We start from the raw sequence: 16,765 nt of genomic DNA, 5'->3' as shown, positions 1-16,765 counted from the left end.
GATACAGCTTACAGGGTTGCAAAAGATTGCAAACCATAGACCAGTTCTAAACAAGTTTTTCTAGTTTGTATTCAGTTACCTGTGAAGTTTTGTGCTTTCAGATGTAGGTCATAGAGCTTATGAATATAGCGAATATACATCTCTTCCTTGTTCAGTTCAGTCTTGTAAAAATTCTGAAATAAAATTGAATTTTGTAACAAAATGCAGTAGTCAATAAATTTATGATAATGGTTGCAAATAAAAGATTTCAAACATGATATTCTAGAACATGCATAGATTCCATTTCTGAACATATAACTGCTATTTGTTGTTACATGGATGAAATATGGACTGCAATATCATAATTCTTAGTTGAAAACATTCTTTATTGATTTACAAGCCCTAAAGCAAAGTATGAGAAAGTTCCAGGAAGAGGAGCACAGGCCTATAGCGCTGTTCAAATGTACTGCCACATTCACAATGGACATGCAGCTGAAGTCCTCCTGCTAGACATACTCCATGTTCAGAATAATCTGCTTTGGTTAATAAAAATTTGTAAGCTAGAAAAGTCTAAGCACTGCTTCTCATTAGCAATTAACAATTCCTGTTTTATTATTTAAATCACTATTTTAAACTACGCAGTTTTTCTTCTAATGTACAGTATTCATATTCTGTGCCACTGTTTCCTAAACTGAGTTATTATCAAGGTGAAAACATAAAAAATAAAAACTTTATAGAGAAAATATTTTTAAACTGATTTGAGAAAATGTAGCATTCATTGCCTCTCTGTTGTGCAGGAGTATCGAAAATTTCTTTGAAAATTATTAGGATATGAAATCCACCTTAGTCCATATGAGTCATTGAAAATCCCCTTAAAAAGTAATATGGTGTTTTGGGATTTTAAAATATTTAAATTTTCTTTTTATACAAATCTTGGATGCTTTGCTAATAATAGATTAAAACCTCCTTAGGGATGAAAATAATCCAGGTGCTTTACAGAATTCAGATCATGGCAGATATTTTGACAGCAAGCCAGCTGCTTTACGGCTTCATAGTAAATATCACCCCTATTTAGAGCACAGTTTTCCTACTGAAGAAATCCTTTGTTCTCTTATGTATAACTGCTACTTAGAAGTGATACCAAATTGTTTCACTGACGTAAAAAATGCAAAATTACAAGTCAGCTTATTTTGGTTTTTTCTCCTCTGGCTAAAAATACAGCTTTTTCAAAAGATTCACCATGAAAATGGAAACTTTCCAAGGTTAACAGAAGTCAACAAACTTGTCAGTGGAAACTGGCCTAGAATCAAAATGCATCTTGTAAACAAAAATGACATCCCTTTCATACTATGGTTTAGCACTGCTGGTTTGTGGTAATAATGATAGCATAACAACAGGAGGTCTTGAGCAGCAGTTCTGTCTCTTCTACTGGGAAGAGAATAGTCAGCCTGCAGTATTGACAAGATATCCCACATTTTATATAAGAACCACTTGTATCAGTTATTGGAAGAAAAGAAACAAGAGAAATCATGTAGGTTTTGTTGGGTTTGGGAGAGGAGAAAAGGCATGTTTGTTTCTGCAAACTGAGACTAATTAAACTTGAAAAGTAGTTTGATGAAGTTTGTCCATTAGGAAGAGACTTAAAACTGAATAATGCAGTTTTGGAGACCTTTCAGAACCAAGCTATGAAATGCCAAGGAAAACTATCTCCCTACTGTATCAATCTCAGCCGGGAAAAAAAAATCAGTGGTCCTAAGTGTAGTGTTACTCTGTCAAATTCCACTCAAATTGCAACAAGAAGGAAAGTATGTCCTATTCAAACATGTATTTTCTCAACTGAAATTGAAAAGAGAAAGTATTATACAAACCAAAAGGCTAACAGTGCAGCCAATCTTTTTGCCATCCACTTCTCCCATTTTCATGCAGTCCCTAAATAAGAAAGTAATGAAAGTCAAAAGAAATGCTGTTTATCCTCTTACAGGGAAGTACACCTCAGAAAACAGACATATTTCACTTGGCAAGCTGACTGAAAGGATTGCATTTAGCTGAACACCTGACCCAAGTAGCTAAGAGATTTCATGACTCCTTTTGTAGTACATTGAATACCTCAATTGTCAAGAAAGTCAATGTTTTCTTTCTGGCTCTGTCATTACTATATGACCTTCTTTTTTAGCACACAGGGAAAAAAGTATAACCATGCTGAAATAAAAGAATAACAGGCAGATATCACCAGATAATCACTAAAAGAAATTTAACATAACTTTAAAACATTCTAGCATACATGAGCTAAACAATTGCCCCAAATAACTCTCATAACTAACGGCACACAACTGTTTTGAAAGACTGGGAGTCCTAGAGGTTGTAATCCAGCTGATCCCTGAAGAGAAATAGCAGTGCCATGTTCTAGAAATTAAAGAGTTCAGTCTCTTTGTTGATGAGATAGCTTTCTTTTCAAGCTATCGGTGATGACAAGTGCAGTACTAGGTCTCACCACATGTCCCTATGGAATGAGGGAGAAAACCTTACAATTAAGCTCTGGACAGTGCTACAGTTGGTGGCAATAAGCTGAAATGTGAAGCCTCTACACAGGCTCACAGTTGACTGGGAATTGCTTTCAGTCTCGCATTCCTGAAAGAGAGTACATGCTTCTCATTTCTCTCTCCTTTGATCACATGGTACAGTCAGATGTGAGGTGTTCATCCAGATATCATGTCTTTGTATACACACTTACTGTGCCAGCTGACACTACAACTAAGCATGATTGACACAGTAATGAGAATTTTACATATTGTGTAAAACAACTGTCAGGTGATTAGTACTGAGCTCTGTGTCTTCAGACAGACTTGAGTCACCAACCTACTGCCAAAAGTTACTACATTTCCTGACAGCAAACTCAAGCACACCACTGGATGTTTTACACCATGGGGAGCCTACTTGGCTGTTTTCATCCTGCCAGTTGCACTTTCCTGCTGACCAAGCAGCTCCTGTCAGAAATCCTGAGCACCTACAGCTGCTGTATCCACGTATCCATGTGCAATCACCGTTTGAACAAGATAACTGTATTTGTTTCCTAATATTTCAAAGATGACAACCCACCTCTAAATTGTGACAACCACTCACCTGTAGTCCAGGAGCCTCTCCATGAGGCGAGTCACAGTGGCAATTAATGAAACACCACTTTCCCTCCATGTTTCCCGCTCAATTTTCTTCAGCAGACTGAAAAAAAATAAGCCAGAAAAATGTCACTGTTTATTTTTAACTGTTACTATGACAACCTCTCTGCTTTTACCAGTACCTTAATACCTTAGCAACATCTTTGATAGTTATATTTTTTTTACAAACACCCTCCCAAGAAGTGCAATTCGCAAACAATGTCTTACCTAGGATAAGGACCAAAAAGTGGAATTCTAGTCCAGGAAGCATTGACAAAACAAACGATTTTTATATTAGCTGCATCATGTTAAAAATATGTCAAATACCTAATTTTCAGAGCATATTAATATTCCAAAGACTTAACACAACTCTTCCATAAAATTTATATAGTCACTTCATGCTGATATGTCAGAAAATGAGGAATTTAATGGTGTTCCTAGAAAAGAATATTCATCAGCTCAATATACCTTCTTAATTTTTAAAAATATTTTTCTTTTTCTCCTCTCTTCTCTAATATTTCAATAAGCATGATATTTAAGAATAGAGGAGGAGTTTTAACATGATTCGTATTTGTCGTGGTTTAGGGCAAGTTTGGGAGATAACCAGGACACCCCTCTTCACTTAATATTTCTTTCTGAGAACATACTATCATGCAAATGTACAACTCCATTAGCTTAAAGTGTCATGAGATTATTTTATTAAAAACCGTTGTGCCAATGTAAATGCATACTACACATTGAAGTGGAAAGATTTCAAAATGTTAATGTTAGTGGAGCTGTCAGTAAAACTGCACAATATAATTTTCTTCATTATTATTATTCTTCATATAATTCTGCTACAGGCCTCTGTTTTTCATTGCTTAAGTTTATCAAATATTTATCATTTAGGCATGAGTTTCCACATTTTCTCTATAAGAGTGAGCAAGGAAATATTTATCTACAGAGCTGCATTACTTTTACACTTTGGTACAGGAGCTCAGGTGGATGACATGTCCATGGAGATATTTCAGCAGTCTCCCTGAAAATGTATTCAGTTATGGTTTATTTAGAAAGCTCTGAAAATTCCCACATCCATATCCTTAGAGCTTTCAGGGTACCTCTGAACCTTCTGTCTGTCAGCTCCACTGACCTCCATCTTCCCTGAGCCTGCTCAGTCTCTAAAACCTCCTACGTGCCAACCTCAAACCTGTAACAGCGCTCCGGAACTCCTACATGCCAACTGCACTAGCTGTGCACTCCAGCTCTGCTCCTTACAGGCTCAGGGATGGCACAGATGCAATTCTCCAAGCAAATTTGACCTAAATGAAGCTGTGCTCTTCTGGAACTGAGGAGCAAATACTGATCTTCATCCTGCACCCTTATTCCAATCTTAAATTCACTTCTTCTCTTAAGGAGGCAGTCAGATGTCTTTCTCTCACAATCACAGGCTGACTATCTTTCATTGCTAGCAGGTAAGGCCATCCTTAACCAGAAAATGTTGAACCACTAAGCTGCCACCTCTGTTTTCCATACAGAATACCTTAATTAATTTTTGAACCCCTTATGTTCCTTCTAATAGAAGTTTTTGTGTCTAGTAAGAAATAAGAGTAGAACATGTCACATTATTGAACCTTGATCACCACAGGGATTTTTCATTACTACTTTTTTTTAACCCTGTGCTAAAAAGGAATATTTCAACCTAGATTCAACAAAATAATTACTGATAACTCTTCTAGAAAAACAACAGAAGTATGACTTCTCTTTCAAAGCAGATTGTTCTTATCTGCATTTGATTTATGCATTTTCTTTAAAATTGCATTGGCATGTTCATTATAAACACACAATTTCTAATAATGAGTTCATACATTCAAAGTACTTATACAAACTGACATCAATATAGTCAGTTGAAAAAACGTTAAGACTTGCCTTCTGATGCATGCACTTGCCTCTCCCTCCACATTTCCAGCACAATGCACAGAACAAACTCAGAATGAAAAAGCTACTCAAATATATTCTGGCTAAATCTAGGTAGAATTGAATCCCTGTTCTTACAGATCCCAAAGCATAGCCAAAATGCTTGACTATTTGTACAATAAGCACTAAGGGGGGTTAAACAACAAAGGGAAACTATAAAAATGTTTCTGTCTATCTATGCTAATATAGCCTAACACCTGAACTCACCTGAACAATTATGGTTTACATTGTTTTGTTTGGTGGGGGGAAAAGGGGGTGTATTTAATTATTTTTAATCTTGGGTACACCAGGAGTAAAAGAATAGTGACCAGAGTTCTCCAGGGACAAACAGCAGGCTTAGAAAAATGCTCAGGCTAACTCAATCATGTAGTAGATGGATTTTGTATGTCTAAAGAACAGCATTATTCAAACTTTCAGCTCACAGGCAGCTAATCCTAGAGGGGCTTTAAAACATCTGGGTGCCTCTTTTGGAGTTCAGAGACCTCATTATAGCCAGAGGTTCCCTGAATGAGTCATAAAGGCCCTCAAAAGACTCACTCCAGACAGAGTCTAATGAACTGGGCAGTGCTGAATTCCATCATGCATTTGGAGAAGAAATTAAGATGACTGAAAACAGCAGAGGAAAGGTAGCAGCCATCACTTTTTATATAACAGATTCAAGGTTGAAGAAATCACCCAGAAACTGGCAGAACTCAGTTATAAATCCCTGCTCAGCTGAATGTCAGGTACAATCTCTTCAAAGAGAAGCTTCATTGCCAGGCCCCCAGCAGAACTCATTAGCCCAGGTTTTGTGCTTCAATGGGGCCCCCTAACTTCCAAATCTGAAATGCCTCGTCTTAGGCCAAACTGAAATACAGCCACAGAAGTAATAAACTGCCAGCATCCATCTGATTCAGAAGAAAGACCTACTTGAGCATATACCTTGGCTTCTGAGGGTTTTATTTTAACCACCAACTGTTCAATAAGGTAAAATCATTATTTTCCCTGTGCTAATTAATTCAGGAATTCAATTGCAGTATTACAGTGTAAATGTAGATCAGAACAGCTTTCATACCATAACTACAACGGATAGCAATTGCAACATCTAGTTTCTCATGGTAACAAAATGTTCACTATTTCATGCTTTGCACATCCTTCAAATGACATCAGGAGCTAATCAGTGAATGGTCACATTCAAGTCCCTAGAAAGACATTGATTCAAAACAAACAGCAGTCACCTTCCCTCTACTTTCTCTGTCTTTTTATTTGATATAGATAATTTCATTGCAAGCAACAAATTCTAAGCACATAACATCTTAGCTATCTCCAGAGATGCTTATAATTTATCCTTGAAAATAGATGTTCAAAGGAAAGATGCAGTGATTGTCTCTGGCAAAAAAAAAAAAGCAGCTAATGTGGGAGTTAAGAGATTTAAATTCTTTTTCAATTCAGACACAATAAACAGCACGACAAAACCTGAAAGTCTCCCACCTGCTGCAGTTCCCAGGCTGTATTCAAAGTAGGTGTGTGCATCCCCTTGGTTCCCACTGATCCTATCAAAAGTAACCACGCCTAATCTTCAGAAAGACCAGGTAATATTGTAGCATTTTCTTTCATTAAAGACTACAAAACCACTGCTTGCTGCAAAACTGTATTACAATTCAAGTTTTGAGTACCTGCTACATCTCTTTTAGGCTTCTCCATCAGCCTAAACAAATCTGTTTTCTTGCACTGTCCAAAGACACCCTAATATTGCTTAGGTTAAATTACCCATGGAAGAAATAAAGAAACCCCAAAATCTCAGGCTAACCAACCCTGTTTCTTGCAGTCAACTCCACAAACTGTCCATCTGATTTTCATCATTTTTCTTCACATGCCCTAGAACAATATGTCATCCTCCATTTCAGATTAGTATCTTCTACAGGCTCTCCTCTTGAGAGGTGGTAATGCATACAGACAATCAAAGTAAAAAAAAAAAAACAAACCTAATCATAAATACTACCTTTTTCATTAGCTGCGAGTGAACTTGAGCACTTATTCTGAAATTTCCCAGAGTTTAGTTTTCACTTCTGTTATATCATGACAGAAACCACAAGTATACTGATGCTGTGAGACATTTTGCAATTTAAATTACCATGACTATGTTTTCAGAATTTAGATTTATAAAAGGTTCTCAGCATTTTTCACTGCATCATGTTTTACATTCCCCAGTTGAAATCTAACTCAAAACCATACAAAATTAGGAACTGTATTTGATACCAGTATGATTCCTCATAGAATTTTAAGTTATTTCAGTGATAGACACACTGATCTATTTGACATAGGCTTCATTTTATAATTAGAGCTTTTCCTTAAATGATTTAATTTTACAGCTAGAATACTGTATTACTAAAATATTGAAAACATCTTACCTTTTATTATCTCTAGTCAGACTATGAAAATGTCATGAATAATTATAGAAAAGTTCTGCTTAAGCATACTGTACTGCTGTTCACTATTATTCATTCAATTCCATACTATTCTGCCTAATTTTCACCTTTGCTTCTATACATTATAAATATTTAAAAACTCTATTTTTTTAGCTGGTACAATTACAGATTAATACGTCTTTGCTGTTTTCAGACACCAATCTATTTTTTTAGCTGGTACAATTACAGATTAATCTTTGCTATTTTCAGACACCAAGACCTGACTCTTGTTCTTTAACCAAAGACAAGAGAGCTGAAAATAATACTTAAAGAAGAAAGACTGATTAAGAAATCGTATAAACAGGAAAAAAATCACACACGTTTAGTAGAACTGAAGAAAACATAGCAGCTTGGAATCCTGAAGAGGAACAATACATCTCCTACTAAAATAAACACATCAGAAATAAGTGAAATCTTTCACTTTGGTGGAATTGAGCTCTGAGGAACAACAGAGACAGAGCCCAGTTAGGTATTTTGCACCTGTACTCTGTGACAATCATTTATTTCAGTCAGTGGAACAATTTATGCACAACTTTATGGACTTTAGCATTATCATTAGCTTTTCCTATTAGATTTAAGTGACATGTCATTTATTAAAAAGCACTCAAAGCTTAGTCAGTAATTTACCAAAAAAATTTGAAAGAAATAATCTTATCAGAACAAACACAATTGTTTACACCACATTTCAAACAAGAAATCAACAAGTGACATTACTCAGAGGACTACAAGTTTGTAGCAATAGAAAATCACTTTTTAAATGCTTTGTTGAATTGTCATGCCTTGTTTTCAAAATGCTCCATCTGAGGTCTACCTGCACCCTATGCAATTATGAAGCATTCGTCGCTTTTCTGATTTTAAAATTAGTAGGTAGAGAATGTTCTGTGATATAACAGATTTAGCCTTTCCCAATTATAGCTGCATGCAAGAAGTACTGCCAGACTTTACAGATGCTATACAACACCATGAAACATTTTATTCTGCAGATTTTAAGGAAACAAAAAAAAAAAAACAGATAAAGAAGAAAAGAGCATCACAACTGGCTTAAACATTACTTCTCTACAATGACACAACCAACCGAACTCAAGGAATTATAAGATAAACATATTACTCACATACTGTTGAAGAGCTCTCGGTATGTTTCATCACCTTTACCTTCTGACATTAGGCTGTCCAGTTTGTCAATCAGCTTTGCTTCCACCTGCAACATATAAGTGTGGTGTAAACAGCTTCTTTTTCCTTTAATGAGATTAGAGAAAACAGAGGGAAGATCTGGTTTTATGTAAGAGACTTTGCTAAATGCATATTTTAGAATTATTGGTCAATCATGTGATAAGTCACTTCATCTCTTTGAAGCTGTTATAATTCCCGAGGTTTGTAGGGCTTTCTCTTTTTTTGGGTGGTGGTGGTTGTTGGTTTTTTTTTTGGAGGGAGGGAGCTAATTTAAATTGAGCAACGTGACTTTAAAACTACAGGCTGAATAGCATTTGCTGCTGCTAAGGCAGCTATCTATTTATGGAGTCAGAGGAAAAGCACACAGCCCAAATAAATTGCCTGAATTCTCATTGCAAGCCTATAAGCACAAGCTATTTTCTTAGGCTGAAGCAAAAATATAATATTTTCCTACCTGCACCCATTCTTTATAATTTAATATACATAAATGTCTGCACTGTTCAGAATACTTGGGAGCCCAGATTCTCCCAACACTCTTATCTGCTAGTGTATTTCATTAGAAAGCAAATTTTCTGGACTTACATATTAGCTACCAAAGAAACTTCATGGTTACGAAAATCCAGTGGCTAATGATTCCTCCAATGCATGTTTTTAAGTGCATTGATTATAAAAAAAAATAGAGCTGATGCTACACTGTGTATTTATATTTCAAACCTCCTTTTTATCAGTATTATATATTAACAATCACAAGTCTAGGGGAGAAAGCAAGCTGTAGTAATTATTTTATTACAGAATAAATCTATTACAACTTACACTTAAAATCAAGCTTAAAAGACAGAGTGGATTTTCTTCCTTCTCACTCCTTGTAAACATTTATGTGTAATTTTTAACAATCAGCTTATATATTGATAGTGAAAAGCTACCTACTTACATCACCTGCACTACTCTTGTTTTTAATAGTTTGGTTTGTGTTTTACATGCAACTCCCACCCTAAGCATTATGATTGCCTAGGAGTAATTAAAATACTTCTACTTTCTTTCATTTTGAAGCAGCAGGAAGGAGGGCACTGAGAATGGTTTGAGGCAGTCTGAAAGAATTGAGTGGGAGCTGAGGGAGCAGATGGCACTCTTGGTCGTTCCTTCCTAGCCCATTAAAGAATGTGTTTGAGCAACAAGAATACTTGGGATCTTTACAGAAGAACACCTGGTCTTTTTCCATAGTAACCAAAAGGGAAGCTGGTTGAATCCTACCTAACCAGCAGTCTGTAGCACTGTAAAGCAGAGGTGAAAATCCACCAAAACAACCTTGTTGAAAACAGCTCAAGTTTTGCTACAAACTTTATTGCTACAAACTTCAGCAGGCCATGGATTTTATTCCTCATCTCACATAACTAACCTGATAGTATTGACTGGTGAATCTTACTAGCCCTGCAAAGAAAAAAAAAGGAAAGCCCTTGTAATCCCTGTTCAACAAACAGAGTTGAGGGTGCCTTCTCCACCCTGAACCACCAGTGGAAGTCCAGGTTCAAGTCTGCTAGGAATCTATGAACTGCTTTATATTCAGTCCTGTTTTATAAAGAGCTTCACACAAAGTACCTGTTTAAAGTTGCCACTTCGCCTTTGTTCCCAGTCCATCATGTCATGGAAAATAGGAATCATTACATTCCTCAGGTCTGGCTGAGGGATCAAGGTCACTTCCAGGAAAGGGCCAATCAATGCTGGAATAAAGTGAAGCTTGTGTTCCCCTAAAATGAAAATGAACATAAACTTGAATGTGAATTGGGTGTCCTGTGAGTTATCAAGCAATCCAAAAGCTGTCTGAAGAATGAAAAAATAGCATTTTAAATGCTTACAGGTTTTTTTTAATCACACATCTATCACAGCATGGGCTATTTCTTAAGCCCAAAAAGTGAAAGCTATAGACAAAAGAAGAATATAAGGCCAACATAATTTATCAGATTTTATTATGCACTACTGAGTTCAGAAGTGACAGTGGGTTAGCCGTATCTGAAGTTAATCCTCCAGCAAGATAACAAAGACAGACAAAGCACTCTGCACTTCATTTATATTTCACAGAAATAATTTGGTTTCTAAGCTCTGCATCCTTGTGTTTACAAAATGGTTAACTGTCTGGTATTCTGTGCTTATCAAAGAGGTAAGTACTTTGATTTTTACTTATCTTTAGTTTTGCAAATATAGAAATGGAAATATATGACTCAATTGCAGGAAAATGAAAGTATGACCCAGTTGTTCTCAAAACAACTTGCTTTAAAATCAGTTCTAAGACATCTATTATCTCACCACATTCCACTTAAAATTAAGTTATTGTCAGTAAAGCTAGAAATGGCAGAAATGGCATACAGTAAACACTGACCATCAGTTTCAGTTTTCAACAAGACTTCTGATATCCTCAAAAGGAAGGTATTATGAATCAGGATGCATTGATTTTTCCAAGCTAGGAATTAATTTACATCCAGCCTACCTCTGGATATTCCAGTGGGCATTCAAGCCTGCTTGCTGCTGTGTTCAGTGTCTGAGTTTGAGCAAAGGAAAACAAGAACTCCCTTTTCTGGAAACATCCTAGAATGCTTATCCCTATGAAAGCAAGGTGACTGTACAAGGATCAAGGCTTGGGTTAGGATGACTCTTACTGCCACCAGAACTGTAAAATGCTGATCATCATAACACCAATTGAAATAAATATCCTAGCATTTAGTTGGACATATTACCAGATGAGCTCCATCCTGTGTCCCACAGAACTCATCCCTACTGAAAGGCATCATTTGCCTGCATCCCAAGGTTCTATTGAGCAGAGAACAACATGAGTGGGGAGTTGATGCACACTGAGGTGCATGTGCAGGAAGGAGATAGGGCCTGGGAGTACATCCTTGATACACCAGTTCTGAAATACCCATCCTGTATCCATGCAATGTAGAGGGATGTCTTAGCAAGTCAGCAATACTAAATATTGCAAAAAAAGAATAAAATATGCTACTTTTCAAATGTTAACAAGATATTAATAAGAAAATATTTCTTATTTGCAACATGTCTCTCCAGTACAGGCTGAGTTCAAAGACCAGTTTTTTGCAACTACATATCTTAGTGGGGAAAAGATTGATAGAACTGAAATTACATTATCTCAAAAATCACTGATGGTTGCAGTATCTTTAATAAGAAACCCTCTGATGAAGTGAATATTGAATAACTGAAATACAAAGATGACAAACATAGTGTCCAAAACTTCTACTCACTTTTTATTTTTTTTCCCAAACAACATTCAGCTGCATTTCTCTGACACCCATAATTTCAAACAGTTTGCACAATTATTGCTTAAAAATATAAATGTTTTCCTAAGTTTATATTCAAGCATGTATTTTTTCTATGTTGTCCGATGTCTCCTTTATACATTATTCACTGACTTGTTTATGCCTTTATATTTTAGTGCAACTAAGACTTCATAGAAGACTTGATGCAAATCCAAGATCTCAGGAGACCCTCAGAATTAAGACATGTCTTGTCCTTAAACAATTTGACAAAAGGACTAAAAATAAGAACCTAAGTATATTTCAAGGCATAATAATTCTTCCAAAAAGGAACAGTACTTTGTTTCTTAATTTTCTCTGATGGTATTTTCTCAGTTGTCAGTGAAGAAAAGATGATGGCTCAGTTACAGTATCAAGGCACAGAAAGCTGAGTTCAGCTATAAAGAAGGGAATTATAGATGACAAACTTTTTCCTAAACTTGAATCAAGACTTCATGTCTTGAACATAATTATCAACAACTCATCTATCACTGAGAAGTAAATATAATAGGCAAAGAACTAATAATTTGCCTTCATTTTAAGAGTTACTGATGATGTGTTTAATCACTTACCTAAATTTTGCCACATACTGAAGATTTCACATCCCATTGTTACCCGCATGTCACCATATCTGCAGTGTATCAAAAAAGAAAGCAAGAAAGCGAAAGATAATTTAAGAAAATCAAGTTCATATGCCATTCTGTGACATTATCAAATGAAATGTCTCATTTGTAGCCCACAAAAAAAACCCCAAAACTTTGAAAGTGCTGGTTTCTCCCAAGTGTTTTGCTCCTTTAATTGTACCCAGCTGGATTCCTAAACCCAGGTTTATTTGAAATATTGTCAAAATGCTACACATCACTAACACAGCTGTGAAGCAAAACCTATTTTTGCCATAACATGCTCCAGTTCTCTCTCTGAGAGGAAAGAGTTTTGCTCTAGCTTAAAGAAATACAATTAATTCATACAGACAATAGCATGGCAGAAACACCTGAATAAGTTTGAGTGACTAATGCTTTCACTGGCAATGAATGGCTCTTTTCCTCCCAGTGTCTGAACCAGTTCAGGCACTCACGACGGTTATTGGCTCTGAAGACCTGTACAAAGAGCCAGAACCAGCTCTTGTTCTAGTCAGTGGACATACCATTATGTATTTTTTTGGTGGGTCCTTTTGCAACCTCTAATGTCTTGCATTTTGAGAAATTTTCAATCTATTAGTTTTCTACAAGTTGATAGCAATACTTACTTTTCTAAAACCTTTTTCTTCTTGGAAGGTGTGAACATCTCCAGTTGCAGACATAACTGGTTTATAAAAATGACAGCAAGAAAAAAGTAGGAATCCCATATCTACAATAAGCATATGGCATGTGGTTATTTCACTTTCTCAGTACGATCTATGATCACCCAAGATGCAAAATTTCCAATGACAGCCCTTGTTTCAGCCTCAACTGCTAAATTACTCAACCTGCTTTAGACTAAATTTCTTGGACTCAAAATATACTTTTCACCAACCCCAAGATGTTCAGCAGAAATACATCTATTTACATATCCTACATCTTGAAATGCAAAAGTTTCAAATTTACAGATTAGGTTTTTTCATCCCTCCAAATCAAAAAGCCTTACTCTTGTAAAGTTGCTTTTTTTTAAATAGAAAACTACAAAAGTTATGCCCTTAAGCCCAAAACCCCAAAAATTCTGACACCTCAAAAGCTATCACATAACAGGACTGACATTCTCTGTCCATCACACTTTATCATACTATTTGCAAGTCTCACTTGCTGCAAGCTTCACTGGACAAAACTAAAGTAAGATTTTGTTAATATATTGCAAATATACAGATTTTTTTCTGCTTATGCTTTACAAAATAGATGTTGAATATTCTACTTACAAGACTTAGAGATAAAATTAAAGTGAAATACTAATTACTATAAACTAATTACAGATGCTTCCTGATTGGAAGTGTAAAGAGAGCCCTATTCCAGACCCTGCAGCTCAGCAGGACAGCAATAACATTGCTAACCATTCTAAAGAACACAGAGGCCTTGTCGACAGGAAATTCTTCTGTCAGTTTTAGCCTCTGAACTTACATAAATTCATAAAGGATAGGCTTCCTCATGTTCACTTAAGTAGATAAATGTGCATTCCTGCCAATCTATCTAACAAGAGTCTGGATTTTCAGAGAAGCATCCACAACCCTGCTGGAAGTCAACAGGAGCTCAGGGTCTTCTCTAGGAAGGACATTCTGCACTTTTCATGATGCAGCAGTTGGACCAACATCTCTTGGTTGGGTAGAATATTCATTCACGTTTGTTTCCATGGAAATGTGTCTTTTCAGACACTTTCCTAGATCTTCTCATCTGAATCCTAAAAGCATAATCTGTAATTCACAATTTATTATAAATGCAGTATGCAGTATCTCACTGTATGTGGTATGCACCAACATCTTTAACTACATTCACCGCGAAGTGTCATAATTTTCTAATTTTAATTATGCAGCATGTTAATTGGTCTGAGACAAATTACAAAAATATAAACTGCATTTTATATAAATCTGCATTGATTAAAAAAATGAAATACTTTTTCTTTCTGCAATAACTGAAAAACCCAGCTAAATAATTTCATTAGTTTTTATGATCCAAAAAATTGCTACATGAAAATCCTAAAGAAGTAGTCTAACAAAGAAGCTCAAATAACAAAATGAAAAATTAGATGAAATTAAAAAAAACTCATTTTTAAGGTAGTCCTGTATTTAAGAAAAAGCATCTCTGAGCAGTTGAAATTGCAGATTTTTTACATATTCTAGCTATTTAGATGATGGAGCTAAGTTTAATAATCACCAAGCCACAGGATGATGTAGCAGCTATTAAGTCTATCGTTTACTCTACCTTGTAATCAAAGTTTTCATTTAAGAAGTTTTTACGAAGGGCATCCGAAAGGTACAAGACTGTAGTAATGATCACACTAGGAAGAAAAGAATAAAAAAGACAGGAGTTTTCATTATGTGGAAATTCATATATAGTACTCAAAGCAGGACAATTTTCCAGCGAAGAAACTGATGTAGTGTGTCTGGTGGCATTAAATACTACATTTTTAACATACCATATAAATACTTAACAACATCTATTGGCAGAAAACATGCCAATTAAGATAATGAGTGCTGAAAGAATGTGCACTGAAAACAGACATTCTATATAGAACATAACTGATCAAGACCAATCATAAACTTTGTTCTGAAAATAATTATGATTTCAGATTTATTATACACCTTATCTTAACAGTATTAATACCTACAGTTGTACAATTTGTTTTCAGCTTTCTTGGTGTTGAAAATATGTGCATATAGATCATAAATGCAAAATATCTAGTAAATACCAATATTCAACATTGACACCTGTATGAAGAAAAAGTCGCTCTAATGACAACAGATAAATGCAAAACTGTGTGAGCTCTGAGAGAAGGATTTGCTTCTAAAGATCTCTATGCTGTATGTTGTAAAAAGTCATACATTATCCTACATTTACACCTGCATGAATTATAATAATCTACCTTAAATAAATATATATGACCAATATCCTCTCACAGTGGTTGTCACCACAATTCAATGATGGCTTTGTTTATTATAGCAACCAACTTTGGTAATCTACAGGAATAGAACATTCTTTGAGATTACTTAAATGCACCTAATTTCAAAGGTTGTTCAAACCTTAAACTAAACTTTGCAGCCCTCTTGTCTTCCAACATATTTAGTCAAACTAGAAATCTATGTAAAGCATTAAATTGTTTTTAAAAATAGTCAGAAGTGAATACTTATGGAGAGGAAAAAAAGATAAACACAGACTGATCTTTTTGCTGTTATGTATTTTACAACAATCAAGTGTTTAAAGATCTTCTGAGAAAAAAGGTTATATCTACACACTTCATTTAATTACCATCTGTCTATTATTAATACGTTTAGTTCTTCTTTGAACATAATTCTTGACCAGCATGTTGTTACAACGCTAAAATATGCTTCCCTTTCTATATTTTGGACTTCTTTTTTTAAACTATTTTTTGCAATACATTCAAGACAAAAAGACTTAATAATACCAGCTATATATATTTCAAGGTTACAATATTTTTCATTTTTAGAACACTGGAGAATTAAATGTTAGCCAAGCCACCTAGAATATAAACTGTATTTTTCTTCTAGCACTTTGAATAGTTTTCATGTTTATAAATAAAAACTGGTTATGTATAATTTAACATATTAGTAGTTTAAATGTTTACTTCCATCCTTCTACTTTTAAAATTACTGTCCCTGCCAAATTTTACCTTCTGTTTGATGTGCCTGAACACCTGCACCAGCCAGTTCTGAGTCTGTTTCTAGAGCAGGTCTTGACTCTCAAGTTTCCTATTTATTCCTATTCCATTGCTGAAGTGCATTTTCGCATGTATTATTTTCTCAAGGATTACACTGTAAGTTTTCTATCCAAGCAGTGTTCCATGCTTAGCACTCATGGGTAAATTAATCCCACTTTTTAACCAACGGAGAGTTACAGCCTGGGTACAGCACTTGCTATTGCAGCATGGAACACAAAGTGAAATGTTAGTAAAATGCAGTATAAGAAAAGTTAATAATCGAGGCATGGGTAAGAACAGAGCCCTGTCATTCTTTTTGTTGTGCATGATTTAATTCAAGGTCCATATGCTTCACAGAATGGAAATAGTTTGTATATTTCAGGAAGACATTCTGGTAGAAAAAGTCAGTTTATCAGAATTTTTG

General features: G+C 35.3%; 1 protein-coding gene across 4 annotated transcripts in view; it reads right to left on the bottom strand.

Annotated features, from left to right (window-relative positions):
- DOCK4 (dedicator of cytokinesis 4) overlaps positions 1-16,765 on the bottom strand; it is a 223,314-nt gene that overhangs the window by 30,896 nt on the left and 175,653 nt on the right. For 2 of the 4 annotated variants that reach the window (XM_039726790.1, XM_039726792.1), the window contains exons 28-36: positions 14,889-14,964; positions 13,250-13,350; positions 12,576-12,634; positions 10,298-10,446; positions 8,644-8,729; positions 3,360-3,386; positions 3,100-3,195; positions 1,848-1,908; positions 80-173 (exon numbers count right to left, since the gene is read on the bottom strand). In XM_039726790.1, coding sequence (XP_039582724.1) covers positions 80-173; positions 1,848-1,908; positions 3,100-3,195; positions 3,360-3,386; positions 8,644-8,729; positions 10,298-10,446; positions 12,576-12,634; positions 13,250-13,350; positions 14,889-14,964 — 749 coding nt within the window. The remainder of the gene's footprint in view (positions 1-79; positions 174-1,847; positions 1,909-3,099; positions 3,196-3,359; positions 3,387-8,643; positions 8,730-10,297; positions 10,447-12,575; positions 12,635-13,249; positions 13,351-14,888; positions 14,965-16,765) is intronic. The other 2 variants (XM_039726791.1, XM_039726793.1) reach the window with 1 other exon arrangement.

Source organism: Passer montanus, unplaced genomic scaffold (genome assembly GCF_014805655.1).
Source record: "Passer montanus isolate IOZ18808 unplaced genomic scaffold, ASM1480565v1 scaffold6, whole genome shotgun sequence".
In the NCBI taxonomy this organism is placed as follows: domain Eukaryota; kingdom Metazoa; phylum Chordata; class Aves; order Passeriformes; family Passeridae; genus Passer; species Passer montanus.
This window is presented reverse-complemented; position numbering and strand designations above follow the sequence as displayed.